The 27,888-nt window shown below is 53.5% G+C and overlaps 3 protein-coding genes across 7 annotated transcripts; 2 read left to right on the top strand and 1 right to left on the bottom strand.

The window, feature by feature from the left end:
• The first annotated feature begins 314 nt into the window (after positions 1 to 314).
• LOC105472321 (proteasome 20S subunit beta 6) lies at positions 315 to 2,670 on the top strand. 2 transcript variants are annotated; one of them, XM_011725465.2, is made up of 6 exons: positions 315 to 469; positions 901 to 968; positions 1,605 to 1,736; positions 1,849 to 1,978; positions 2,178 to 2,322; positions 2,429 to 2,670. In XM_011725465.2, the coding sequence occupies exons 1-6, from the start codon at positions 368 to 370 to the stop codon at positions 2,491 to 2,493; spliced, it is 642 nt and encodes a 213-aa protein (XP_011723767.1). In that variant the 5' UTR covers positions 315 to 367; the 3' UTR covers positions 2,494 to 2,670. The 2 variants fall into 2 exon arrangements, with proteins under 2 accessions (XP_011723767.1, XP_011723759.1); XM_011725457.2 differs by having other exon boundaries at positions 2,449 to 2,670.
• A 2,488-nt stretch (positions 2,671 to 5,158) lies between these two features.
• C17H17orf114 (chromosome 17 C17orf114 homolog) lies at positions 5,159 to 11,899 on the bottom strand. Of its 3 annotated transcripts, none has more exons than XM_071082187.1 (2): positions 11,764 to 11,899; positions 5,159 to 5,436 (listed from the first exon to the last, which is right to left on the bottom strand). In XM_071082187.1, the coding sequence occupies exons 1-2, from the start codon at positions 11,804 to 11,806 to the stop codon at positions 5,270 to 5,272; spliced, it is 210 nt and encodes a 69-aa protein (XP_070938288.1). In that variant the 5' UTR covers positions 11,807 to 11,899; the 3' UTR covers positions 5,159 to 5,269. The 3 variants fall into 3 exon arrangements, 2 of the variants coding, with proteins under 2 accessions (XP_070938288.1, XP_070938289.1); XM_071082188.1 differs by lacking the exon at positions 11,764 to 11,899 and adding an exon at positions 6,231 to 6,312; XR_011615332.1 differs by lacking the exon at positions 5,159 to 5,436 and adding an exon at positions 10,754 to 11,122 and having other exon boundaries at positions 11,764 to 11,874.
• LOC105472332 (phospholipase D2) lies at positions 10,540 to 27,105 on the top strand. 2 transcript variants are annotated; one of them, XM_011725475.2, is made up of 25 exons: positions 10,540 to 10,659; positions 11,212 to 11,321; positions 11,423 to 11,553; positions 11,714 to 11,856; positions 12,539 to 12,644; positions 12,736 to 12,801; positions 12,933 to 12,991; positions 13,131 to 13,223; positions 13,317 to 13,469; positions 14,250 to 14,399; positions 17,584 to 17,667; positions 17,810 to 17,888; positions 18,654 to 18,764; positions 18,941 to 19,111; positions 19,788 to 19,914; positions 20,105 to 20,223; positions 20,315 to 20,428; positions 20,888 to 20,992; positions 21,195 to 21,283; positions 21,392 to 21,505; positions 21,663 to 21,712; positions 21,989 to 22,123; positions 22,335 to 22,488; positions 25,028 to 25,142; positions 26,315 to 27,105. In XM_011725475.2, exons 2-25 carry the CDS (start codon positions 11,213 to 11,215, stop codon positions 26,537 to 26,539), a joined length of 2,802 nt encoding a protein of 933 aa, XP_011723777.2. In that variant the 5' UTR covers positions 10,540 to 10,659; position 11,212; the 3' UTR covers positions 26,540 to 27,105. The 2 variants fall into 2 exon arrangements, with proteins under 2 accessions (XP_011723777.2, XP_024645823.2); XM_024790055.2 differs by lacking the exon at positions 10,540 to 10,659 and having other exon boundaries at positions 11,121 to 11,321.
• The last annotated feature ends 783 nt before the right edge of the window (positions 27,106 to 27,888 follow it).

Below are 27,888 nucleotides of genomic sequence, written 5' to 3' on the forward strand. Positions count from 1 at the left end.
CGGGGGTTTCACCGTGTTAGCCAGGATGGGCTCGATCTCCTGACCTCGTGATCCGCGGCCTCCCAAAGTGCTGGGATTACAGGCTTGAGCCACTGCGCCCGGCCCGTTTTTTTGTTTTTGTTTTTGTTTTTTTGTTTTGTTTTTTGTTTTTTGTTTTTTTCAGACTTTCTTGTGTTTGTTGCTTGCCACGCTGCCATCAAGTACGCACTGTCGCAAAAGAACCGTCCCCATGCAGTACTGTACTTTTCTTTTCCCTTCTGCCGTCAACCTCGTAGTAGCTTCGCTCCCAGAAGGCCTCAAAGCGCGACCAAAGAGCGTGACAGAGCGCTTTACGACAGTTGCTTTGAGGCAGTACCGGAGGAGAAATATGGCGGCCACCCTACTAGCTGCTCGGGGAACCGGGCCGGCACCGGCTTGGGGGCCGGAGGCCTTCACCCCAGACTGGGAAAGCCGAGAAGTCTCCACTGGGGTGAGGAAGGACTCGGGGTTCATAGGATGTGCACAAGGCCTGACGCGATGGGAAGATAAAGCTTGAGTGGGGTTGAGAGATCTGGCAGGGGCGGAGGGGAGGTAGAATGTGTTGTGCTCCAGGAATGGGGAGAGGCACTCCGAGGATGGTGGAGTGGTGTGGTAGCTTCGTAGTAGGAGGTGGAGGGTGGGCTGAAATGTGGAATTCTGGAATCCTGCGAGGCTAGTGAAGATCCTGGGCTTAAGTCCGGGATGAGTCTTTTGGGATTTGAGGGTTGGCATTCTGGTATTCTGCGGGGTACTGAGGCCCCTGTAAGATTTGAAAATGGTTCAGCGACGCACAGATTTTGTATTTTGGGCACTAGGTAGAGAGATCATTGAGGCTTGTGTATGCAGGAGAATGTGGACTCACTCCTTTTTCCCTTTTCCCAGACTACTATCATGGCCGTGCAATTTGACGGGGGCGTGGTTCTGGGGGCAGACTCCAGAACAACCACTGGGTGAGCTCAGGACAGATTTGTGAAAGGTCTTCCCGTCTTCCTTTTCCTTTCCTGCCTGCCAGCCCACCCTAATCCTCCACAGACCACTGTGGGAAGAGAGGTTTCTTCTCTCTCTGGAGATTAAGATTTGTCCCAGCTTTTATTACTTTCAGTTCCCCTCACTCTTTAGGGGAATCCTTACAAAAGTCTGTTCTCCAGTCTGCTTCAGTTTGGATGAGAATAAGCAATACTGGAGGCCAGGCACGGTGGCTCACACCTGTATTCCCAGCACTTTGGGAGGCCGAGACGGGTGGATCACCTGAGGTCAGGAGTTCAAGACCAGCCTGGCCAACATGGCGAAACCCCGTCTCTACTAAAAAATACAAAAATTAGCCGGGCGTGGCAGCGCGTGCCTGCAGTTCCAGCTACTTGGGAGGCTAAGGCTAGAGAATTGCTTGGACCCAGGAGGCGGAGGCTGCAGTGAGCAGAGATCGCGTCACTGCACTCTAGCCTGGGCAACAGAGTGAGACTCCATCTCAAAGAAAAAAAAAAGGCAATACTGGACATCCTGTCCCTGAGCCCTAAGAGAGTGGGTAGTGATGGGATGGAGGTGGAGGACAGGTGGGCTCCTTTCCTCACTATTCTGCCATCCTGCAGGTCCTACATCGCCAATCGAGTGACTGACAAGCTGACTCCTATTCACGACCACATTTTCTGCTGTCGCTCAGGCTCAGCTGCTGATACCCAGGCAGTAGCTGATGCTGTCACTTACCAGCTCGGTTTCCACAGGTGCTTGTGGGCAGGGGAGGGGCAAATATCTGAAGGGAGTTGGAAGCTGAGGAGCTAAATGGCCTGACTTCTAGGTCCTGAAACTTTCTTTGTGACTTCTCTGACCCTCTAGCATTGAACTGAATGAGCCTCCACTGGTCCACACAGCAGCCAGCCTCTTTAAGGAGATGTGTTACCGATACCGAGAAGACCTGATGGCGGGAATCATCATCGCAGGCTGGGACCCTCAAGAAGGAGGGCAGGTCAGATCCCCACCCCCGACCAGAGCACACTTGAGCCAGGCCTTTTATCCTCTCCCCAACCATTTTCTTTTTCTTTCCAATCTCTACCTCACTTATTCTTACTATTAACGTTCCTCAGACCAATAGCAAAATGGACAGGTGAATGTACATGTGTTGGAGGGAGGATACGACTGGTAACTCTTCTCCTTCTATCTGGTAGGTGTACTCAGTGCCTATGGGGGGTATGATGGTAAGGCAGTCCTTTGCCATTGGAGGCTCTGGGAGCTCCTACATCTATGGCTATGTGGATGCTACCTACCGGGAAGGCATGACCAAGGAGGAGTGTCTGCAATTCACTGCCAATGGTGAGAGCTTAGGCTCCTGGGCCTGTGAGCTTCAACCCCAACTACCTAAGCCAGGCCAACATTCCTCATTCCTTGCAGTGATCCCAGCATCTGACTCTGAACCCAGCTTTCTCCTTTTATCCACAGCTCTCGCTTTGGCCATGGAGCGGGATGGCTCCAGTGGAGGAGTGATCCGCCTGGCAGCCATTGCAGAGTCAGGGGTAGAGCGGCAAGTACTTTTGGGAGACCAGATACCCAAATTCGCCATTGCCACTTTACCGCCCCCCTGAATCCTGGGATTCTAGTATGCAATAAGAGATACCCCGTACTGATGCAAAATTTAATAAAGTTTGTCACAGAGAATCTTTATACTTTGGGGTTCTTTTTTTTGACTTCAAGGTTGAATTTGTCTGGCCCATTCCTATTTGTATAAACCATTGCACTGAACTCAGAGCAAGTTGGAGAGGAAATGAAAGGAGGTTATGAATGCTTGATTCCCCAGTAAGCTTTTACATGGGTGGTTTTCAAACCTCTTCTCCAAACCACCTTCCCCCAAACTTTCTTTCCCCCACCATATCCAGGTCCTTGAACCACTGGATTGTGGTTGGTGTTGGGGGTACCAGCAACACCCGCTCCCTGTTCAACCCCAAGGTAGAACTCGGAATTCTGACTAAAACTGGAGTCACCTTCCTCAGCCTGCTTCCTGCCAGTCACCATGGGTGACTACTGCTCCTAAGTCCACAAAGAGCAGCTTCCTCCAGTCCAGCCTCATGGTCCCCTCTCTCCACACTTAACCTCTATTACCTCATCTTGTGATCAACAGGCGCACTGTGACTTCCTTGGCTTTTGGGAGAAAGGTGGGCCTTGTTTGCAAATGGAATTTAAGATGACAGTTGAGTGGGAGAACACAGCCACCAGGAGTGCTTTTGGCCAGCTCTGGAAGCCACCATTCCCATGGTGGAGGGTGTGATCAGCCCCTTGGATGAGAGGCTGAAAATGGACTCTGGCCCCTCCGAAGCTGTCCCCATTCAAGCCAGGGACATAAAGGAGCTTGATAGCTGGGACTACAGGTATGTGCCACCTCACCTCAGGCCTAATTTTATTATGTATTTTTTAGAGACAGAGTCTCACTCTGTCACCCAGGCAGCAGTGTCACTGTCATAGCTCACTGTAACCTCAAACTCCTGGGCTTAAGTGATTCTCCTGCCTCAGCCTACCAATGTGCTGGGATTACAGGCATGAGCCACTGTGCCTACCCTTTTTTTTTTTTTTTTTTTTTTTTTTTGAGACGGAGTTTTGCTCTGTTGCCCAGGCTGGAGTGCAGTGGCCTGGTTTCAGTTCACTGCAACCTCCACCACCCGGTTTCCAGCGATTCTCCTGTCTCAGCCTCCCAAGTAGGTGGGATTACAGGCGCGTGCCACTGTACCCAGCTAGTTTTTGTATTTTTCATAGAGACAGGGTTTCACCATATTGGCCAGGCTGGTCTGGAACTTCTGACCTTGTGATCTGCCTGCCTCGGCCTCCCAAAGTGCTGGGATTACAGGCATGAGCCACCACAGCTGGCCTTTTTTTTTTTTTTTTTTTTTTGAGACGGGGTTTCATTCTTACTGCCCAGACTAGAATGCAATGGCGTGATCTCAGCTCACCACAACCTGCACATCCCAGGTTCAAGCGATTCTCCTGTCTCAGCCTCCTAAGTAGCTGGTATTACAGGCATGCACCACCATGCCCAGCTAATTTTGTATTTTTAGTAGAGACGGAGTTTCTCCGCTGGTCTCAAACTCCCGACCTCAGGTGATCCACCTGCCTCGGCCTTGCAATTTTTTTTTTTTTAAGATGGAGTCTGGCTCTGTCCCCCAGGCTGGAGTGCAGTGGTGCCATCTCGACTCACTGCAACCTCTACCTCCTGGGTTCAAGCGATTCTCCTGCCTCAGCCTCCTGAGTAGCTGGGATTACAGGCGTCCACCACCACGTCTGGCTAATTTTTTTGTATTTTTAATAGAGACGGGTTTCCACCATGTTGGCCAGGCTGGTCTCGTACTCCTGCCTAGGCCTCTCAAAGTGTTGGGATTATGGGCGTGAGCCACCGCACCCGGCCTAAAATTCATTTTTTAGAGCAGTTTTAGGTTCACAGCAAAATTGAGTAGAAAATACAGATATTTCCCATGTGCTCCTCTCCCCACGTGGGCAGCCTCCCTCACTGTCAACATTCTGCACCAGAGATGGCCATTTGTTGGAACTAGTAAACCTACGCTGACACATCGCTCCCCGATTTCCACGTGGCTACTCATCATTCAGCTCTCAGCTCAAATGTCACCTCATCAGGAAGGCATTTCCCGACCACCTGAAACTGGAGAAACACCACCCCCTAGTCCCACTCTCACATGACCCTGTTTCACTTTCTTCACAGCAGCACATATCACTGTCTTGGGTTCACTTAGTTGTTTACCTGTGTATGATTGTCTCCCTACCTCTACTAGAAAGTCAGCTCAGTGAGAAGACAGAATTCTTTCTTCCTGGTTCATTGATATCTCCTCCATGCCTGGCAGGGGTAGATACTTGGCATTTTACTGAATGAATATGCTTTCTCATCCCATCTGCCATCCTGCCCAGCCCCCAGCCACCCCAGACTGTCTTCAGCACACTCAACTCTGAAGCTTGATGTCAGCCAATTCTTACTTTCCCACTTGTCACACCTGGGCTCTGCATGAGATGAGCTGCCTCATATTCATCATTCCTGTGTCTCACTCCCACCATAGGCAACACTTCCCATCTCAGCCCCATAACCCAGCCCTGCAGCCTTGGCCCCATCTACTTCCCCTGCACACACACACACAGCACTTAGCAACTACGAACATATTTAATGAGAAGGTTAGAAAGGACTTGGGGAGGTGGACATTAGGATCGCTGAGAAGTCTGGGGAAGGAAGCTTGCTAAGCCTTCCTGGAGGTTCAGCTCCTTGTCCCCTTCAAATGGTGGAGTCATTGGCCGATGCTATGTCATGCAGCTGGTGGCGGAAGGAGAGTCGGGCTTTCCTGCTGAAGTAGGCACCAGGCCCTGGCGAGGGTACCCCTCCCTCAGCCATGATGGGGGCTATAGCTGGACTGGGATCTGGAGGGGCAGCAGGACTCAGGCCTAAAAGATGGGAGAGGAAAGAAGGAAGTTGTAGGTCAGGGTTCACCTCCTCCCTCGCCCCCAACCCAGGGTTGAGGAGGGAAGCAGGGAAGACACCTGGGGCCTGGGGACCGGTGAGGAGCGTGGGTGACAGCAGCAGGGAGAGGGAGAGGGACTGTTGCAGAGCAAGCAGAGCTGGCTCACACGCATGTGACCTGTGCAATTGCATAGGATCCCCAGACTCAAAAGGGCCACCGTGCTTGGCATAGGGTTCTGCTATCACCATCTTGAAATTCTTAATTTTTTTTTTTTTTGAGACAGAGTCTCACTCTGTTGCCAGGCTGAAGTGCAATGGCACTATCTCGGCTCACTGCAACCTCCGCCTCCCGGGTTCAAGCAATTCTCCTGCCTCAGCCTCCTGAGTAGCTGGACTACAGGCGCCCGCCACCACGCCCGGCTAATTTTTTGTATTTTTAGTAGAGATGGGGTTTCACCGTGTTAGCCAGGATGGTCTCCATCTCCTGACCTCGTGATCCGCCAACCTCGGGCTCCCAAAGTGCTGGGATTACAGGAGTGAGCCACTGCGCCCAGCCGAAATTCTTAAATTGTTAATGAGGGGCCCCTCTTAGGCATTTCGAACTGGGCCCCACAAAGTATTTAGCCAGTCCTGTGAGGACTTTGGTGACCCACCTCCCACCCAGGGAGACAAATGTGCCTTTTCCTTTTGGTGGTTTGAGCATTTCTCTCTCTCCCTGCGATGCAGTTGTCTGTCTGACTGCCTGACAGCCCCACTTTACCCTCAGTCTACCCCATACCTGCTCCTCTTTCAGTCCCCCGCTGTCTCCGGCACCCGCACCATGGGAAACACCATGCCCCCTTCAGACCCATCTCAACAGTGGAGGCGACTGGAGTGGGGAATGGCCAGGAGGGCTCCCGGGAGAGGGGTGTGGTTTCCGAGCCCCCCCACCATGGGCAAAACTACCACTTAGCTTCAGACCGCCTGGTGATTATAGGCGCCAGGGATGGAATGGGGAGAGGAGGGGGGAAGAAAGGGCTGGGGTATACTCCCATTCAGACACCTATTTTTATGCCCCATTAATTTGGGGGTCCTTTCTGATCCCCATGGAGAAGCAGGAGGTGGTTGGGAGAGGTAGCACGCAGGGACAGATGCAGAGGTGCCGTGACAGATACAGTAAAATTTCACTATAGCAATGCCCGACAACTTGGCACCAGGCTGGACACGGCTGGGGATTCGTTTGTATTTTAGAATGAGACTTGGAGTGCCCAAGATGTAGACTTTAAAGAATACTCTATTTTTTTAGACTAAGAAACTTTATTATCCAGGGAAATGTTAGATTCTCATTAAATGGTCTGATGGTTCCTGTCCCCTGTTATGAAGATGGTTATAATTGATTAATGATGCTGTGTCAGGTAAATGCTAGGAACTTTTACATGTTATCTCATTTCACTTAATCATGTCAAAGATCTTTTTTTTTTTTGAGATAGAGTCTCACTCTGTCGCCCAGGCTGGAGTTCAGTCGCGCGATCTTGGCTCACTGTAACTCCGCCTCCCGGGTTGAAGCAATTCTCCTACCTCAGCCTCCAGAATAGCTGGGACTACAGGTGTGCACCCCCATGCCTGGCTAATTTTTTTGTATTTTTAGTAGAGACGGGGTTTCACCACGTTAGCCAGGCTGGTCTCAAACTCCTGACCTCAGGCAATCCGCCTGCCTCTTCCTCCCAAAGTGCTGGGATTACAGGCATGAGCCACCACACCCAGCCTCAAAGATCTTTTGAGGTAAGTCCCTTGCTGGTAAGTCTATCCTGGTTTTACAGATGAGGAAAAGGAGGCACTGAGAGGCAAGGTAATTTGCCCAAGGTCACACAGGCAGGCAGTACAGAGTAGGAACCATGCCCACCTCACAACCCTCACCTTGAGTCAGTCTGACCCCAAAATCTACTCTTTTTTTTTCGAGATGGAGTCTTGCTCTGTTGTCCAGGCTGGATTACAGTGGTGCAGTCTTGTCTCACTGCAACCTCTGCCTCCAGGGCTCGAGTGATTCTCCTGCCTCAGCCTCCCAATTAGCTGGGATTACAGGCACCCGCCACCATCCCCAGTCATATTTTGTATTTTTAGTAGAGATGGGCTTTCACCATGTTGTCTAGACTAGTTTCGGACTCCTGACCTCAAGTGATCCGCCCACCTCAGCCTCCCAAAGTGCTGGGATTACAGGCATCAGCCACCACACCCAGCCAGAATCTACTCTTTTAACCAGTACACTGAGCTTCTGAAGCATGTCCCCAAGCATCGATGCCCTCAGCCAGTTTGGGGTGGCCGGAGCCGAGGCTCTGGTCTTCTAGTCAGAGACCCTCTAGTCAAGAGCATCCTAGCCAAGGACTCTAAGTGCCCGTAAGTAAAGCTGTACAAGGGCTGTTTCATCATTCCGTGAAGGTACCACACTGTGGGAAACGTTAGGTTGCTGATGACACATACTGCCCGAGTTATGCAGTCTTTTTTTTTTTTTTTTTTTTGAGACGGAGTCTCACTCCGTCACCAGGCCGGAGTATAGTGGCACTATCCCAGCTCACTGCAACCTCCGACTCCCTGGTTCAAACAATTCTCCTGCCTCAGCCTCCCAAGTAGCACGCATCACCATGCTCAGCTAATTTTTTGTAATTTTAGTAGAGATGGGGTTTCACCACGTTGGCCAAGATGGTCTCGATCTCCTGACCTCGTGATCCACCCACCTCGGCCTCCCAAAGTATGGGGATTACAGGCGTGAGCCACCACGCCGGCCTTGTTTTTCTTTCAATGAACTTTATTGAAGCAAAAATGTACATACAATTTAATGCACACTTTTTTTTTTTTTTTTTTTTTTTTTTGAGACGGAGTCTCACTCTGTAGCCCAGGCTGGAGTGCAGTGGCCGGATCTCAGCTCACTGCAAGCTCCGCCTCCCGGGTTCACGCCATTCTCCGGCCTCAGCCTCCCAAGTAGCTGGGACTACAGGCGCCCGCCACCTCGCCCGGCTAGTTTTTTGTATTTCTCAGTAGAGACGGGGTTTCACCGTGTTAGCCAGGATGGTCTCGATCTCCTGACCTCGTGATCCACCCGTCTCGGCCTCCCAAAGTGCTGGGATTACAGGCTTGAGCCACCGCGCCCGGCCTAATGCACACATCTTAACGTACAGTTCCATGAGTATTAACAAGTGTATACTCCCATGCAATCACCACTCCTATCAAAATACAGGGCATTCTCATCATCCTGGAATGTTCCCTCACGTGTCCCTTTACAGGCAATCTTTTCCTTACACCCTGCCACAGGCAACTACTGATCTGATTTCCATCACTATAGATTGTTTTTGCCTTAAATTTAGAAGTTTATGACCAGGCGTGGTGGCTCACGCCTGTAATCCCAGCACTTTGGGAGGCCAAGGAGGGTGGATCATCTGAGGTCAGGAGTTCCAGACCAGCCTGGCCAACATTGTGAAACCCCATCTCTACTAAAAATACAAAAATTGAGCTAGGCGTGGTGGCCGGTGGCTGTAATCCCAGCTACTCAAGAGGCTGAGGCAGGAGAATTGCTGGAACCTGGGAGGCGCAGGTTGCAGTGAGCCGAGATCCCGCCATTGCATTCCAGCCTGGGCAACAAGAGCAAAACTCCCTCTCAAAAAAAAAAAAAAAGAAAAGAAAAAATTAGCAAAAGGCCGGGGATGGTGGCTCCCGCCTGTAATCACAGCACTTTGGGAGGCCAAGGAGGGCAGATCACTTGAGGTCTGGAGTTTGAGACCAGCCTGGCCAACATGGTGAAACCTGTCTCTACTAAAAATACAAAAATTAGCAGGAAAGCCCTTGAACCCAGAAGGGGGAGGTTGCAGTGAGCCGAGATCGTGCCACTGCTCCACAGCATGGGCAACAAGAGTGAGACTCCGTCTCAAAAAAAATAAATAAATAAATATTAGCAAAAGACTGAATAGGCACTTTATAAAAGAATGCATACAAATGGCCAATCAGCACATGAAACATGGTCAATATCATTGATCTCCAGATAAATGCAAATCAAATTGCAATGGTGTGCCTATGACATCCATTCAATGGCCAACGCTAAAGATTTAGAATATCAAATGTTGGCTATGCCATAGAATAACTGGAACCACCATACACTGATTTTGGAAATCTAGACTGTAACAACCATTTCAAAAAAAATCGTGTGATAGTTTCTTATAAGTTAAACATACACTTACATGATCCAACAACTCCACTCGCTAGTTACCCAAGATAAAGGAAAACTATCCACACAAAGTCAGGGATGTTTACAGGAGCTAAAACAACGGGCAAAACTGGAAACACACATGTCTATCAAAAGAAGAGAAAAATAAATCTGCTTTTTAAAAAAGATTGAAATCTCTTGTATTTTAATACCCGAAAAAATTTTATTTCCCCCCTAGACTGTCAATTCCAGCTGAGCAGGCTCCGTAACCATCTTATTTACTACCATACGCTCAGTGTCTGGCAAGGAGTAAGCGCGCAATACATGTTTGGTGAATGAATGAAAGAATGCCCGCTTTCTTACACTAATGGGTTTGTAGCCACCACCCCTCGGGCCTTTTACGCCCTCATTCCTTCCAGGTACAAACGCTATCTGGGCTAGGTCGAACGTGGCTCGCAGCGGGTCTGGGAGAGGGGCACCCAACGGCAGCTCCCGCAGCGGAGGCGCGTGTCCCCGGGGGCCGAGGCAGCGCCCGCGGCTGGAGGGGCCCGGGGCGGGAGCCGAGCGGAAGGATGCGCGCAGCGCGGGGTGCCCCGGCGGGCGGCGGGCGGCGGGCGGGCACGCTGGGACCGACGGCGCGGGACGCCCCGACGCTTTGCAGCACTTGCCGGTCTCACCGAGAGAGCTGCGCGGCCCCGCGGCCCTGCAGAGCACAGTGCAGCCCCCGGGCTCCCGGTGGTGCGCGGGGCGGCGGGGCGGCGGGGCGGCGGGGCGGCGGGGCGGCGGGGCGGCGGGGCGGCGGGGCGGCGGGGCGGCGGGGCGGCGGGGCGGCGGGGCGGGCCGAGGGCGGCGGGGGCGGGACAGGACAGACGAGAATCCCGCGGAGGTGAGGCCGGGGGCCGTCCCGCCCCCGAGGGCAGGCCCTGAGCCCCAGCCCCGCCCCGGCCTGCTGGGGCGTGGGCTCCGGCTGCGGCTCCGGCTCCGCTCTGCTCGCTTGGCTCGGGAACCCGCGCGGGCGCTGGCTCCGTCTGCCAGGGTGAGGCGGCCGGGAAGGGGCGCGCGGGGGTCCCCGGTCCCGGGAATCGGGCGGGGACGGAAAGGGCTCGGGCTGCGGAGCCTCCAGACTCAGTCGCACGCTCAGATTTCGGGGTTTCTCCCCTCGGCGGGGATCGCGTAACTTCCTCATTCCTGCCTGGACCCCTGCCCCCGGCCCGCCTGGCCTGGCGTAAGCCCCGTAGCCCCGCGCTCTCCCGACCACCCGGGGCCGCTTCTCCGCGCAGCTGCTGTGCCGCCCCAGGTCGGAGCCTTCCGGGCCTGGCTGGGTGTTCCCCGGGTCTCTGGTTACGGGACGGGGCGGGGGTCGGGGAGCGGGACTGGGACTGGGATTGTGGATGAAGGACTAAGATAGCGGATGGGGGCTCGAAGGGGTCGGTGGGGCGTTGCAAACTGGTCGGTCGTCATCAGCGGGCGGTCAGGAGTCTGTGGGGGAAGAGGAGGACCTGGAAGAGATGGAGGACCTGCAGGAGTTAGGATGGGGGGCGGGTGCTGCAGGGCAACTCGCCTCCCTGAGGATTCCCTATATTCCTAGGATGATGGCGACCCCTGAGAGCCTCTTCCCCACTGGGGACGAACTGGACTCCAGCCAGCTCCAGATGGAGTCCGATGAGGTGGACACTCTGAGGGAGGGAGAGGACCCAGGTACATAGGGAATATGGATGGCCCTCGGGGAGGAGAGGCGTGGGGAGCCAGGGGGCTGGGGCCTGTGGGGGTCTACACTCCTCGACTTTCTTTCCTCCCAGCCGACCGGATGCACCCGTTTCTGGCCATCTATGAGCTTCAGCCTCTGAAAGTGCACCCCTTGGTGTTCGCACCTGGGGTCCCTGTCACAGCCCAGGTGGTGGGCACCGAAAGATACACCAGCGGATCCAAGGTGGCCAGACTGGCCCCAGGGAGGGGGAAAGGGAGGGCGGCCTGGAATGGATCCAAGGTGGCTGGGCTGGCCCCAGGGAAGAGGGAAAGGGAGAGCTGGCCAGAGTGGGGAGGCGGGGACTCAACACGGGGGTCATCCATTCAGTTCCTCACACCCCTAGGTAGGAACCTGCACTCTGTATTCTGTCCGCTTGACTCACGGCGACTTTACCTGGACAACCAAGAAGAAGTTCCGTCATTTTCAGGAGCTGCATCGGGACCTCCTGAGACACAAAGTCTTGATGAGTCTGCTCCCTCTGGCTCGGTGAGGGGGATCAGACTGAGTCCTGTAGAGGGCAGGTGCCCCCCACCCTCCTTTCTGCCTGTCTCACCCCCAGGCCACAATCTTTCCTCCCTGCAACTCTGGCCACTGGGCCCCTCCCCTGACCCCAGTTACCAGGAAACTTTCCCTGCTCAGCTTTCCCTGTCCATGGTTCTGTGCCAGCATCTCAGCTGGGCGGGATGCCCAAAATACTCTTGGCAGCCTCACCCTTTTCTAGTCTCCATTCCCAGGGTAGGGGGCCTTCCTTTTGCCAGACTCTAGGACTTTTGCTTGGTTTTTGTTTTTGTTTTGGACAAGGTCTCCCTCTGTCACCCAGGCTAGAGTGCACTGGTATGATCTTGGCTCATGTCAACCTCCTGGGCTCAAGCAACCCTCCTACTTCAGCCTCCCGAGTAGCTGGGACCACAGCCACCACACCCAACTAATTTTTGTATATTTTGTAGAGATGGGGTGCTGTTGTGTTGCCCAGGCTGGTCTTAAATTCCTGAGCTCAAGTGATCCACCTGCTGCAGCCTCCCCAAGTGCCGGGATTCCAGGCATGAGCCACCACGCCTGGCCACCTCCAGGCCTCTTCTTTTCCTCCAAGCCCCATCTCCAGTGTTTTCAGGAACCAGAGCACCCAGCCTCCCAGCTCTTACCTGAACCTCATCCATCCTTTCCACAGTTTTGCCGTTGCCTATTCTCCAGCCCAAGATGCAGCCAACAGAGAGATGCCCTCTCTACCCCGGGCAGGTCCTGAGGGCTCTACCAGACATGCAGCCAGCAAACAGGTGGGACCAGATGCCAGGTCCTCTGGGAAGGCATTGGATGTGCAAATGACTCTGGTCCCATCTGTCTCTTTCTCTCTCATCTCCACTTTAGAAATACCTGGAGAATTACCTCAACCGCCTCTTGACCATGTCTTTCTATCGCAACTACCATGCCTTGGTAAGGTCCAGGAGCTGATTTTAGATGTGGAGCAGGATCATCAGACCCTCAGGGGGAGGAGGGCCAGGGGCCCCAGGGTCTGAGGAGCTGAAAGCCAGGTATCTCCTCTGGCCTTTTGTTTTCCTCTGCAGACAGAATTCCTGGAAGTCAGTCAGCTGTCCTTTATCCCAGACCTGGGCTGCAAAGGGCTGTGAGTGTCTGGCCCCCTTCACCCAGGCATCTGTAGACATCCCTCTTAATTTCTCCCTGCCTGAGAATGGGGCAAGCAGTGCAGGGTGGGCTGGGGGTCTGGAGTCCTCATCCAGCCTCTCTTCCTGATTGCCCCACAGGGAGGGGACGATCCGGAAGCGCTCAGGTGGCCACCGCGTTCCTGGCCTCACCTGCTGTGGCCGAGACCAAGTTTGTTATCGCTGGTCCAAGAGGTAAGGGCTATGGCTGAGCAGCTGGGCAGTGGGTGGGGGTGAGGAATAAAATTTCGAGGGCAGAGAGGAACACAGGGAGCCCTTCTGCTCTAGGTGGCTGGTGGTGAAGGACTCCTTCCTGCTGTACATGTGCCTCGAGACGGGTGCCATCTCATTTGTTCAGCTCTTTGACCCTGGCTTTGAGGTGCAGGTGGGGAAAAGGAGCACGGAGGCACGGTACGGCGTGCGGATCGACACCTCCCACAGGTGAGGCCTCCCTGGGGTGAGAGACACCGGCTGAGTGGTGAGCCAGCCTGCAGCCCTGCTGGGGGTTGAGTAAGAGAGACCACAGTAGAGAGGAAGGCTGTTCCACCTCCCGGGATCCGGACATAGTTTTGAACCAGGGAACTGGTCTAGCCAGATGCTTGGGACTGCTCTTAGAGACTGGGCCCAGAGAAAGGGGATTAGTAGAAGCCCAGGAAAGGAACTGCTGACATAAAGGAAATTCCATTTGTTCATTTGTTCATTCAACAAACCTGAGTGCCTGGTACAATACTGGTTGCTGATACAATACTAGGCTCCAACTGTGAGTAAGGTGGATACGGCCAGGCCTGGTTTCTCATGCCTGTAATCCCAGCACTTCGGGAGGCCGAGGCGGGCGGATCACCTGAGGTCAGGAGTTCGAGATCAGCCTGACCAACATGGTAAAACCCTGTCTCTACTAAAAATGCAAAAATTAGCCAGGCGTGGTGGTGCTGGCCTGTAATCCCAGCTATTTGGGAGCCTGAGGCAGGAGAATCGCTTGAAGCCAGGGTGCAGAGGTTGCAGTAAGCAGAGATCGCACCACTGCATTCCAACCTGGGGGACAAGAGCTAAACTCTGTCTCAAAAATAAATAAACAAATAAGGCAGATACATACACGCCCTGTCTCTGTGGAGTTGTGATTAGGGACCAAGGGAGGAAGTGAGAAAGAAAGGGGAGGTCTCTGGGCAAGATCATATGTATGGAGGACGAGGATTTATGGTCCATCTCATCGTTCCCATCCAGGTCCTTGATTCTCAAGTGCAGCAGCTACCGGCAGGCACGGTGGTGGGCCCAAGAGATCACTGAGCTGGCACGGGGCCCAGGCAGAGACTTCCTACAGCTGCACCAGCATGACAGCTACGCCCCATCCCGGCCTGGGACCTTGGCCCGGTGGTGAGACACTGACATCCCTTCTGTGGCCTTCTTGACCCCCTGTCTCTGAGTCCTTCACCCTCTCTTTTATCTCCTCTGAACCCTTCTGACCTCAGCGATCCACCCTGTGACTTCCTTAATCTTCTTTTTTTTTTTTTGAGACGGAGTCTCGCTCTGTTGCCCAGGCTGGAGTGCAATGGCCGGATCTCAGCTCACTGCAAGCCCCGCCTCCCGGGTTCACGCCATTCTCCTGCCTCAGCCTCCCGAGTCGCTGGGACTACAGGCGCCCGCCACCTCGCCCGGCTAATTTTTTTTGTATTTTAGTAGAGACGGGGTTTCACCGTGTTAGCCAGGATGGTCTCGATCTCCTGAACTCGTGATCCGCCCGTCTCGGCCTCCCAAAGTGCTGGGATTACAGGCTTGAGCCACCGCGCCCGGCCCTTAATCTTCTTGATCTTTGATATCTTTAACCACATTGATCTCTCTGATTTCGCTCTGACCTTTCTGACCCTCAGACTTGGTCATCTCTTCTGACCCTTGACGTCTGTAACCTCCTGTAACTTTTTAAACCCCCCTGTACCATACTGACCCTCTCTGTTCTCTATGATCTTCTTAAATCTGATTTAGTCCTTCATTTAACAAACATTTTCCTTTTTTTTTTTTTTTTTTTTTTGAGAGTTTTGCTCTATTGATCTCAGCTCACCGCGCCCGGCTATAAACTTCTTTTTTTTTTTTTGAGACGGAGTGTCGCTCTGTCGCCCGGGCTGGAGTGCAGTGGCCAGATCTCAGCTCACTGCAAGCTCCGCCTCCCGGGTTCACGCCATTCTTCTGCCTCAGCCTCCCAAGTAGCTGGGACTACAGGCGCCCGCCAACTCACCCGGCTAGTTTTTTGTATTTTTTAGTAGAGACGGGGTTTCACCATGTTAGCCAGGCTGGTCTCGAGCTCCTGACCTTGTGATCCACCTGCCTTGGCCTCCCAAAGTGCTGGGATTACAGGCGTGAGCCGCCGCGCCCGGCTATAAACTTCTAAAACAGCCAAAACCGATCCACAGCGATGGAAATCAGATCAGCAGTTGCCTGTGGCAGGGTACGGGGCAAAGACTGGGCAATCAAACGGGGCACACGAGGGAACATTCCAGGACGATGAAAATGTCCTATATTTTGATAGGACTGGTGATTGCATGGGAACAGCGTACACTTGCTGATCCTCATGCAACTATACGAGATAAAGAAAATGCAGAACAGTCCAGGCAGAGAAGACAGAAATAGCTCAGGGCGTTTGGGAACCACCAGGACATATTGTTGTTACTGAGTGAGGAGGAGCAGTCAGAGGAGAGGCTGGGAGTCAGTGGCAGCTGATCTCACAGGCTCCCGTGTGCTAATATCACAGGCACAGGGCAGTCATGGACGGAGGTTGTTTTTGTTTGTTTGGTTGGGTTTTTTTTTTTTTTTTGAGACGGAGTCTCGCTCTGTCGCCCAGGCTGGAGTGCAGTGGCCGAATCTCAGCTCACTGCAAGCTCCGCCTCCCGGGTTCACGCCGTTCTCCTGCCTCAGCCTCCCGAGTAGCTGGGACTACAGGTGCCCGTCACAGCGCCCGGCTAGTTTTTTGTATTTTTTAGTAGAGACGGGGTTTCACCGTGTTAGCCAGGCTGGTCTCGATCTCCTGACCTCGTGATCCGCCCGTCTCGGCCTCCCAAAGTGCTGGGATTACAGGCTTGAGCCACCGCGCCCGGCCTTTTTTTTTTTTTTTTTTTTTTGAGATGGAGTCTGGCTCTGTCGCCCAGGCTGGAGTGCAGTGGCATGATACCGGCTTACTGCAGTCTCTGCCCCCCGGGTTCAAGCGATTCTCCTGCCTCCAGCCTCCTGAATAGCTGGGATTACGGGCATGCACCACCATGCTCAGTTAATTTTCGTATTTTTAGTACAGATGGGATTTCACCATGTTGGCCAGGCTGGTCATGAACTCCTGACCTTAAGTGATCCACCCGCTTCGGCCTCCCAAAGTGCTGGGATTACAGGCATGAGCCACCTCGCCTGGCCTTCCTACATATTTTCACATGTGCAGGCATGTGTTACTTTTGTTTCAACATAAATGAGATCATGCACCCTCTTCTGTGACTTATTTTTTCACTTAATACATGTGTGAGAGATTAGATACTTAGATTATTTCCCATTTTTCATTCTTACACACAATGCGATGAACATGATCTTTGCCTAAGCATTGTGTAGGTTGTATTCCTAGACGTAAAATTACTGTGCATATTTAATGATATTAAAGGCTATGTGCATTTAATATTTTGATAACTGCTGGCCAGTCGCTGTGGCTCATGCCTGTAATCCCAGCACTTTGGGAGGCCGAGGCGGGTAGATCACTGGGGTCAGGAGTTCAAGACCAGCCTGGCCAACATGGCAAAAACCGTCTCTACTAAAAATACAAAAATCAGCCAGGCATGGTGGCGGGTACCTGTAATTTCAGTTACTTGGGAGGCTGAGACAGGAAAATTACTTGAACCCAAGAGGCGGAGATTGCAGTGAGCCAAGATCGTGCCATTGCACTCCAGCCTGGGTGACAGAACCGGACACCATCTCAAAAAAGCTATATATATGTATATTTTTTTTTCTTTTTTGATACTGCCAAATTGTCTCCTAAAAGTTATATTCCCGTAGTCTATGAGAATACCCACTTACCCAGCATACTGAATATTCCCCAGCATATTGAATAACATTCTGATATGCTAATATGCTGATATTGAATGTTACTAATGATTTTAATTATTACCCATCTAATGGATATTTTCAATGTAATTTCATTTTAACTTCTTCGTTTACTAGTGAAACTGAACATCATTTGCCACAACTGGCCATTTTAATTTCTCTGTGAACTGTCAGTTCTTACGATTTGCTCATTTTTCCGTTGGCTCATGTGACTTTTTCTTGTCGACTTATTGGTGTTCTTTATGTATGATGTAGTAATCCCCCCATTCTTTAGTTGATTAGGTTATTGTGTCTTTTTGTAATTTTTATTTGTATTTAGCGTATATGGGCAAACACTATTTTGATGTGTCTGATACCGCTTGTGCTCTCTGATCATTCCTGATCTTTGACCTTGCTGTCACCTCTGACCCATGACTGTCCTCCGGTCTTCACTCTCCAGAGCTTTCTGGCTTCTGACTCCCCTGACCTCCTTGGCTTGGCCTCCCCCCAGGTTTGTGAATGGGGCAGGTTACTTTGCTGCTGTGGCAGATGCCATCCTTCGAGCTCAAGAGGAGATTTTCATCACAGACTGGTGGTGAGTGGGAAAGGCCCCAATAAGATGGGGCAGGATAGAACCTGGGGCAGGTCAGTGTGTTCCTCGGAGGAAGGGGGAGAAGGGGGGTACGGCTGGTGGTCTGGGGCTTTGTTTGCCCCTAATCCACTGCCCTGAATCCCAGGTTGAGTCCTGAGGTTTACCTGAAGCGTCCGGCCCATTCAGATGACTGGAGACTGGACATTATGCTCAAGAGGAAGGCGGTGAGGACAGCCGTCGGGCTGCAGGGGGAGGGGGTTGCCTATGGGTGGAGGTTCATTAGCAGGGCTGCAGCGTGGGAGAAGATAGGGAGTCTGAGGCTTCAGGGGAGGGAAATGTGCCCATCCTGGCCCAGCGCCTGTCAGACATCACCTCCGCCCTCTCCCTTTGCCCTAAGGAGAACTGACACCTTCCTCTTCATGCTCCCTCCACCTGGCAGAGACTTCCCTCCCAGTAAACATAATACTTTATTGTGTTATCTGGGGGTGTACATGTCTATCTCTTTCACTGGACTAGTTAATATCATTGTTCCACTACAAGGCACAGTACCTGCCATGGAGGGGCATGTGTGGTGTTGATGGACTGGAAGAAGGATGCATGGATGTTGCAGGGTGGGTGGGCAGGTGGATGGATAGAGGACAGAAAGGGTGATAGATGGAAGGATATGAGTTGGAAAGGTGGAGGGCTAGGAGGGTAGGCGGGTAGATGGATGAATGATAGACAGTAGATAAAGGGATGAGTAAATGCTTGGGAAGATAGATGGATGGATGATATGTGGGTAGGTGGATAGATATGTGGATGGGTGAGTGGGTGAGCACACAGATGACATTTAGTCTAAGTCTGCTGCAAGCAGCAAAGCAGGGCATATGTGGCAGAGCCTCTAGGATCTCCACACAGGCTGGAGGGACCCACGTAGAAAGGGTTTGGGAGTGTGGAAAGGGGCAACTCTGGGAGAGGCACTGGGATCTAATTCCCCAACTCACCACCAGGAGGAGGGTGTCCGCGTGTCCATTCTGCTGTTTAAGGAAGTGGAATTGGCCTTGGGCATCAACAGTGGCTATAGCAAGAGGGCACTGATGCTGCTGCACCCAAACATAAAGGTGACTCTGGGCCTCAGAGACCCTCCCCCATGACAGCCCTCCTCCCCACACTGTCCCCGCCCCCAGTGCTCCTGCTTCCTGACGGTCTCATCTTTCCATCTTTCCTCTCTCCCTCCCAGTACCTCCTGTTTTCCTTCACCTAAACCCACCTCATGAACCCTCCATGCCTGCTCCAGGTGATGCGTCACCCAGACCAAGTGACGCTGTGGGCCCATCATGAGAAGCTCCTGGTGGTGGACCAAGTGGTAGCATTCCTGGGGGGACTGGACCTTGCCTATGGCCGCTGGGATGACCTGCACTACCGACTGACTGACCTTGGAGACTCCTCTGAATCAGCTGCCTCCCAGGTAATCCCCCCGAGGCCTCCCTAAGCACCCCCAAACTCAGATAAGCTCAATCCACACCTTTTCCCGACTCCAGCCTTACCCCCTCAATCATTCCAGGCCCTGCCCACCTCAGGGTTCCTCAAACTTTCTGGGACCCCAAGAACCCACTTTGAAAGTGCTGTAACCGGCCAGGTGCCGTGGCTCATGCCTGTAATCCCAGCACTTTGGGAGGCTGAGGCAGGCAGATCACCTGAGGTCTGAAGTTTGAGACCAGCCTGACCAACATGGTGAAACCCCGTGTCTACTAAAAATACAAAAAAATTAGCCTGGCATGGTGGCGGGTGCCTATCATCTGAGCTACTCGGGAGGCTGAGGCAGGAGAATCGCTTGAACCCAGGAGGCGGAGGTTGTAGTGAGCCAACATCGTGCCACTGCACTCCAGCCTGGGTGACAAGAGCAAGACTCCGTCTCAAAAAAGAAAGGGCTGTAACCCAGTCCTTTCCCCATTTCACTGACCATCACCCCATTCCTCTAAAAGTGTCAAAGGCGGCTGGAGGGGAGGGCTGGGGAATCAGACCCTCTGTTTCATTCTTCCTCTCCGTCTCTCTCACTCTTTCAGTGCTCCTCTCTTTGGCCCTGGCTCTGTACAGCCCCATGACCTCCCCTTGCCCCTGGCTTGGGTGTGTTCCCCCTACAGCCTCCCACCCCGTGCCCAGACTCGCCGGCCACCCCAGACCTCTCTCACAACCAATTCTTCTGGCTGGGCAAGGACTACAGCAATCTTATCACCAAGGACTGGGTGCAGCTCGACCGGCCTTTCGAAGGTGAAGCCTCCCACCCGCCAAAACCCCAGAGAGCTGAGAGCAGGGTCAGAAGCTGGGACTGGTACTGAGGATGGGATGAGAGGGGTCAAGGGTGGTACAGCCCTCCCTCTGGCAGGCTCCTCCTCCCTGCCCCAAGTGTCCCCAGGAGTCCAGCCCTGACGTCTCCCCTGACTCTCCCGGGGCCTCGCAGATTTCATTGACAGGGAGACGACCCCACGGATGCCATGGCGGGACGTTGGGGTGGTCGTCCACGGCCTACCTGCCCGGGACCTCGCCCGGCACTTCATCCAGCGCTGGAACTTCACCAAGGTGCTCATTCCTTCTGGTGGGGGCTGGAGGGAGGGAGGGAGTCAAAGACAGCTCAGCACCTCCTGCTGACTCTGCCATCCCTCCACTTCAGACCACCAAGGCCAAGTACAAGACTCCCACGTACCCCTACCTGCTTCCCAAGTCTACCAGCACTGCCAACCAGCTCCCCTTCACGCTCCCAGGGGGGCAGTGCACCACTGTGCAGGTGAGGCCCCCCACTTCAGCCAGCCCCTACCTTTGTCTCCTTCAGCCCAACACCCCAACCCACTCTCCCTGGTGTGAGAGCCCCCTACACTGTCCTCTCCTGGGGTTAAGAAGCACCTCACGGCCAGGCGCAGCGGCTCACGCCTATAATCCCAGCACTTTGGGAGGCCGAGGCAGGCGGATCACGAGGTCAGGAGATCGAGACCATCCTGGCTAACATGGTAAAACCCCATCTTTACTAAAATTACAAAAAATTAGCCAGGTGTGGTGATGTGCGCCTGTAGTCCCAGCTACTAGAGAGGCTGAGGCAGGAGAATCGCTTGAACCCAGGAGGCGGATGTTGTAGTGAGCTGAGATCACACCCCTGCACTCCAGTCTGGGCAAGGGAGCGAGACTCTGTCTAAAAAAAAACATAAAATAAGAAAATGAAAAGAAGCACATCGCATTCACCATTCCCTAGGTCTTGCGGTCAGTGGACCGCTGGTCAGCAGGGACCCTGGAGAACTCCATCCTCAATGCCTACCTCCACACCATCAAGGAGAGCCGACACTTCCTCTACATTGAGGTCTGACTGGGAGGAGGTGGGGGAGAGCATGGAAGGGATGTCGCAGGAGAGAGACCTGGGGAATGAGTGGAGTCAGTCATCAAGGGTTGGTGGAGCTGGGCCCGGAGCAGAAGCAGACGCCTGGAGCCTGGGACCAGGGCTGGAGGCCGAGGACAGCGCCAGCGGCCAGGCTGCTAATGTCTGTCTCTGGTTCTTGCCCCAGAATCAGTTCTTCATTAGCTGCTCAGATGGGCGGACGGTTCTGAACAAGGTGGGCGATGAGATTGTGGACAGAATCCTGAAGGCCCACAAGTAAGGTGGACTGTCAGGAAGGTGGGGACTGTGGGCGTGGTCTGAGCCCAGTTGAAGGGGGTGGGGTTGGAGGGACCAGTCGCACCTCTGACTCCACCCTCTCCCCAGACAGGGGCAGTGTTTCCGAGTCTACGTGCTTTTGCCCTTACTCCCTGGCTTTGAGGGTGATATCTCCACGGGTGGTGGCAACTCCATTCAGGCCATTCTGCATTTTACTTACAGGTGACCCCCCAGGGCTCTCAATGGCCCCATCCCACCCTTGTCCCCCTCTTGATTCTGTCCTGATCCCTTCCTCCTGGGCCTTAAAGGAGGGCCACCTCTCCCAACCTCCCCTCCCCTCTGCCAGCCTCCACTTCTCTCCCTCTGTCTTTCCTCTCAGGACCCTGTGTCGTGGGGAGTATTCAATCCTGCATCGCCTCAAAGCAGCCAGTGAGTGCTGGGGGCTGGGGGCTCAAGCCCTGGACCCCTGGGAGAGGGAGATTGGGGCGCTGGAGGCCTGGGGGTGGGGGAAGGAGGCTGTCATTCCTGTGAGCCTCTGAGGCTACGCAGACCATAGCTGGCCTTTCACTGCAGGGAGAAGTAGAGAGACCAGACTCTATGTAGGAAGAGCTTCTGGAGTGAGAGGAGGTGGGGCAGGGCCCTGTCTGCACACAGAGCCACCTCTCCCCTCGCTTCCCCTCCTGTCACCCCATCTCTTGTATGCAGTGGGGACAGCATGGCGGGACTATATTTCCATCTGCGGGCTTCGTACACACGGAGAGCTGGGCGGGCACCCCGTCTCGGAGCTCATCTACATCCACAGCAAGATGCTCATCGCAGATGACCGGACAGTCATCATCGGTCAGTGCCGGATCTGGGCCCCTGGCAGGGAGAGGGTGCGGGGACAGGCAAAGAGATGAGAGGCCGGGATGACAGAGACTGCAGCTTAGGCTCATGTAGGGGTAGAGGGTCCAAGAAGGAGTGTTGCAGGCCAGTGCTTTGGTAGAGGGGATGGGGTACTGGGGGGAGTGCCCTGGCCCCAAGCAGACAGCGTGCCCCACATCCACCCCAGGTTCTGCAAACATCAATGACCGGAGCTTGCTGGGGAAGCGGGACAGTGAGCTGGCCGTGCTGATCGAGGACACAGAGACGGAACCATCCCTCATGAATGGGGTGGAGTATCAGGCGGGCAGGTTTGCCTTGAGTCTGCGGAAGCACTGCTTCAGGTAGAGCTGGGGCGGGGTGCCACAGGGTGGGAGGGAGATGGAGGCGTCTGCCTTTTGAGCAGGACAAGAGGTAGCACCACATAGGTACTCCCGGAGCCAGAGGTAGAGGTAGTGCTAGATTCTCTTTTTTTTTTTTTTTTTTTTGAGATGGAGTCTCGCTCTGTCGCCCGGGTTGGAGTGCAGTGGCTGGATCTCAGCTCACTGCAAGCTCCGCCTCCCGGGTTTACGCCATTCTCCTGCCTCAGCCTCCCGAGTAGCTGGGACTACAGGCGCCCGCAACCTCGCCCGGCTAGTTTTTTGTATTTTTTTAGTAGAGACGAGGTTTCACCGTATTAGCCAGGATGGTCTTGATCTCCTGACCTCGTGATCCGCCCGTCTCGGCCTCCCAGAGTGCTGGGATTACAGGCTTGAGCCACCGCGCCCGGCCTAGATTCTCAATAGGCAAGGCTGGGCACGGCAGCTCACGCCTCTAATCCCAGCACTTCCCAGCACTTTGGCGAGGCCAAGGCGGGTGGATTGCCTGAGGTCAGGAGTTCGAGACCAGCCTGGCCAACATAATGAAACCCGTCTCTACTAAAAATACAAAAAATCAGCTGGGCGTGGTGGCGGGCACCTGTGATCCCAGCTACTCGGGAGGCTGAGACAGGAGAATCGCTTGAACCCAGGAGGCAGAGGTTGCAGTGAGCCGAGATCGCGCCACTGCACTCCAGCCTGGGCGACAGAGCAAGACTCTGCCTACAGAAAAAAACAAACAAACAAACAAAAACAAATCAATAGGCAGACTAATCAGTTTAGAGTAGCAGTGAAGCAGGAACACAAAAAAAAAATGAGAAACAATTTTTTTTTTTTTTTTTTTTTTTTTTTGAGACGGAGTCTCGCACTGTCGCCCAGGCTGGAGTGCAGTGGCGCGATCTCGGCTCACTGCAAGCTCCGCCTCCCGGGTTCACGCCATTCTCCTGCCTCAGCCTCCCGAGTAGCTGGGACTACAGGCGCCTACCACCGCGCCCGGCTAATTTTTTGTATTTTTAGTAGAGACGGGGTTTCACTGTGGTCTCGATCTCCTGACCTTGTGATCCGCCCGCCTCGGCCTCCCAAAGTGCTGGGATTAGAGGCGTGAGCCACCGTGCCCGGCCAATTTTTTTTTTTTTTTTTTTTTTTTGAGACGGAGTTTTGCTCTTGTTGCCTAGGCTGGAGTGCAATGGCGAGATCTCAGCTCACCACAACCTCTGCCTCCCGGGTTCAAGTGATTCTCCTGCCTCAGCCGCCTGAGTAGCTGGGATTCCAGGCATGTGCCTTCACGCCCGGCTAATTGTGTATTTTTAGTAGAGACGGGGTTTCGCCATGTTGGTCAGGCTGGTCTTGAACTCCCCGACCTCAGGTGATCTGCCCACTTCAGCCTCCCAAAGTGCTGGAATTACAGGTGTGAGCCACTGCACCTGGCCATGAAAAAAATCTTTGTTGTTGTTGTTGTTGTTATTGTTGTTGTTAAGACGTAGTTTCACTCTTGTCGCCCAGGCTGAAGTGCAATGGCTCGATCTTGGCTCACCGCAACCTCTGCCTCCTGGGTTCAAGCGATTCTCCTGCCTCAGCCTCCCGAATACTGGGATTACAGCTGTAAGCCACCGTGTCCCGCCAAAAGAAAAAAAAATCTTTTAAAAGTAATTTTTGGCCGGGCGCAGTGGCTCACGCCTGTAATCCCAGCACTTTGGGAGGCTGAGGCAGGCGGATCACGAGGTCAGGAGATCGAGACCATCCTGGCTAACACAGTGAAACCCCGTCTCTGCTAAAAATACAAAAAATTAGCCGGGCGTGGTGGAGGGCGCCTGTAGTCCCAGCTACTCGGGAGACTGAGGCAGGAGAATGGCGTGAACCCGGGAGACGGAGTTTACAATGAGCGGAGATGGCGCCACTGCACTCCAGCCTGAGCGACAAAGCCAGACTCTGTCTCAAAAAAAAAAAAGTAATTATTTTCACAGGTTCTGAGGATTGGGGAAAGAACAGAAAAAGAAGAAAATTTAAAATAAAAATAATTTTTTAAAACACCAAGGTAGTCATCAAAGTCAAGACAAATCAGAACTCTGTTGGCTTCTTTTATACTTATTTTACTATTTTATATTGCGTTTGTTTTGTTTTTTTGTTTGTTTGTTTGTTATTTGTTTTGAGATAGGGTCTTGCTCTGTCACCCAGCTGGAGTTCGGTGACGTGACCACAGCTCACTGCAGCCTCGACTTCTCTGGCTCAAGTGATCCTCCCACTTCAGCCTCCCAAGTAGCTGGGACTACAGGCACATGCCACCACGCCTGGCTAATTTTTGTACTTTTTTGTAGAGATGGGGTTTTGCCATATTGCCCAGGCTGGTCTTGAATTCCTGAGCTCAAGCAATCCATCGGCTTCGTCCTCCCAAAGTGTTGGGAATACAGGCGTGAGCCACTGCACCCAGCCAATTTTGAATTACCTGAGTAGGGACGATGTAACTTTTCTGGCATTCAGGTTCTCTAAGATCTTAATCTGGCCCTGCTGGGACCCCTTTCTCCCATAGTGTGATTCTTGGAGCAAATACCCGGCCAGACTTGGATCTCCGAGACCCCGTCTGTGATGACTTCTTCCAGTTGTGGCAAGACACAGCTGAGAGCAACGCCAACATCTATGAGCAGGTGGGAACTTGGGAGGGGAGGGGGAGAGTGGCCTGGGGAAATGCGTGCATTATCCTGCTCAGGGTAGGATGGAGAGAAGCCCCACCACACACTCATTCTCGGAAGGGGGATGAGGGCCTGGGGGCGTTTGCTATCAAGAGATTTAGTGGCCCAGGCCGGGTGCAGTGGCTTATGCCTGTAATCCCAGCCCTCTGGGAGGTCGAGGCGGGCGGATCACCTGAAGTCAGGAGTTCGAGATCAGCCTGACCAACATGGCGAAACCCCATCTCTACTAAAAGTACAAAAATTGGCCGGGCGCAGTGGCTCACACCTGTAATCCCAGCACTTTGGGAGGCCAAGGCAGGCAGATCACCTGAGGTCAGGAGTTCGAGATCGGCCTGACCAACATGGAGAAACCCCTTCTCTACTAAAAATACAAAAAAATTAGTTGGGCGTGACTGGGAGGCTGAGGCAGGAGAATCTCTTGAACTCAGGAGGCGGAGGTTGCAGTGAGCCGAGATCACGCCATTGCACTCCAGCCTGGGCAATAAAAGCGAATCTCTGAGAAAAGAAAAAAAGTACAAAAGTTGGCCGGGCGCGGTGGCTCAAGCCTGTAATCCCAGCACTTTGGGAGGCCGAGGCGGGCGGATCACAAGGTCAGGAGATCGAGACCACAGTGAAACCCCGTCTCTACTAAAAATACAAAAAATTAGCCGGGCGCGGTGGCGGGCGCCTGTAGTCCCAGCTACTCAGGAGGCTGAGGCAGGAGAATGGCGGGAACCCGGGAGGCAGAGCTTGCAGTGAGCCGAGATCGCGCCACTGCACTTCAGCCTGGGCAACAGCGTGAGACTCCGTCTCAAAAAAAAAAAAAAAAAAAAAAAAAAAAAAAAAAAAGTACAAAAGTTAGCCGGGCATGATGGTGGGTGCCTGTCATCCCAGCTATTCGAGAGGCTGAGGCAGGAGAATCACTTGCACCCAGGAGGTGGAGATTGTAGTGAGCTGAGATCGCACCATTGCATTCCAGCCTGGGCGACAAGAGTGAAACTGCGTCTCAAAAAAAAAAAAAGAGAGAGAGGCCCAGGGTCAGTGGGGGTATGGAGAGATGGCATGGGGGAAGGGGTCGAGCCTAGTCGGACTTAGATTGTTGGGAGAGTCTCCCCAAGCCTTATTGGCATCTATGCCCCCGCCCACAGATCTTCCGCTGCCTACCGACCAATGCCACGCGTTCCCTGCGGACACTCCGGGAGTATGTGGCCGTGGAGCCCTTGGCCACCGTCAGTCCTCCCTTGGCTCGGTCTGAGCTCACCCAGGTCCAGGGCCACCTGGTCCACTTCCCCCTCAAGTTCCTTGAGGATGAGTCTTTGTTGCCCCCGCTGGGTAGCAAGGAGGGCATGATCCCCCTAGAAGTGTGGACATAGTTGAGGCCCCCGTCGGGGAGAGGTCACCAGCTGCTGTGCCCCACCAGGTCTGGCTCCCTGCCCCTTAAGCGCAGGGACTGAGGGCAGTGCCCTGTGAGATCTGGGGAGGCAGGCATCCCTGAACGGGATTAGAGGTGTCACAGAGGACCCTTACATGAGAAATAGCCGAAGAGGACACTCGCAACCTTGGGCTGGGGAGGCAGGAGAGAGTCCCAGAGAAGCTCACCCCCCCCGCTGCCCAGTGCAAACCACTTCTCATGCTGCAGAGGAGAAGCGCAGCTCCTGCCAGGGCGAGCAGGGTCAAGCCTCTTACTCCAGGAGAGGGGGGCTCTGCCCCAGGCCCTACTACCCATTGTTCCCTTCCTCCTCCTGCCCTTGAACCCCCTCCCTGTCCCAGGGCCTCTCCCAGCCCATTGCTGCCAAGGTGGAGGGAAGGATAAAGCCACTTCTGGCTTTAGCCCCCACCAGGGGAAGGAAGGAGTGCATATTAACTCCCTCCTCCAGCCTGCTGACACTAACTTTGTATCTGTTCAATAAGCATTTCATAAATAAAGGTGTCGAAAAGGTTAATGCGTCTTCCTTGGAGGAACTAAGCGCTCGGTCCAGCCTCCCATCCCTGCCCACATGGGGCACCAGTCCCCTTCATCTTATCTCCACCCTCCTCCTTTCTTCTTTCTCTTCTGTCTACCTCTGTTCTACCTATCCATGGCTTCGGGAGTTCGGTCACCTGGCTCCTGAGAGGAGAAGGTGTTGACACGGTGCTGCCTGGGTAGAAGGATGGGCAGCGCCCAGCCAGGGCACCTGGAGAACTGTGGAGCTGCTGTCACAACCACAGGTGAGGGAGATGCTCCGAGAAGGACCTGGAGAGGCTGCTTCTTGTTCAAAAAATACAGAAACAAAATTAGCTTGGCGTGGTGGCGGGCGCCTGTAGTCCCAGCTACTCGGGAGGCTGAGGCAGGAGAATGGCGGATACCTGGGAGGCGGAGGTTGCAGTGAGCTGAGATCACGCCACTGCATTCCAGCCTGGGCTACACAGCGAGACTCCATCTCAAAAAAAAAAAAAAAATTAGTCCCTTACACTAACTGCATTTCAAGTGCTCAGTAGCCATTCGCTGCTAGTAACTAACATATTGGACAGTGCAAGTATATACCATTTCCATCACTGTACAGGATTCTACTGGATGGCCCTGCTCCAGAGGGAAGAGGCAGAAAACATGGCAAGGTCTATGGAAGCATATTGCACATACCAGACTGGGAATGGTTACCTTCCAGGAGAGGTATATAGACAGAATGTCACTGGTAACAATGGTAACTTTTTTTTTGAGGGGGAGGGACAGACAGAGTCTTGT

Source organism: Macaca nemestrina, chromosome 17 (assembly GCF_043159975.1).
Source record: "Macaca nemestrina isolate mMacNem1 chromosome 17, mMacNem.hap1, whole genome shotgun sequence".
NCBI classification, from domain to species: Eukaryota; Metazoa; Chordata; class Mammalia; order Primates; family Cercopithecidae; genus Macaca; species Macaca nemestrina.

Coding starts and splice junctions, on each gene's coding strand:
- LOC105472321 (XM_011725457.2), top strand. CDS start 368: ATGGCGGCCACCCTACTAGCTGCTCGGGGAACCGGGCCGGCACCGGCT. Junction 470..900: donor GCCGAGAAGTCTCCACTGGG/GTGAGGAAGGAC, acceptor CCCTTTTCCCAG/ACTACTATCATGGCCGTGCA. Junction 1,979..2,177: donor ACCCTCAAGAAGGAGGGCAG/GTCAGATCCCCA, acceptor TCTATCTGGTAG/GTGTACTCAGTGCCTATGGG.
- C17H17orf114 (XM_071082188.1), bottom strand. CDS start 6,303: ATGGGTCTGAAGGGGGCATGGTGTTTCCCATGGTGCGGGTGCCGGAGA. Junction 5,437..6,230: donor GGGGACTGAAAGAGGAGCAG/GTATGGGGTAGA, acceptor CCCATCTTTTAG/GCCTGAGTCCTGCTGCCCCT.
- LOC105472332 (XM_024790055.2), top strand. CDS start 11,132: ATGGAGGACCTGCAGGAGTTAGGATGGGGGGCGGGTGCTGCAGGGCAA. Junction 11,857..12,538: donor AGTCTGCTCCCTCTGGCTCG/GTGAGGGGGATC, acceptor TCCTTTCCACAG/TTTTGCCGTTGCCTATTCTC. Junction 17,889..18,653: donor TTATGCTCAAGAGGAAGGCG/GTGAGGACAGCC, acceptor ACTCACCACCAG/GAGGAGGGTGTCCGCGTGTC.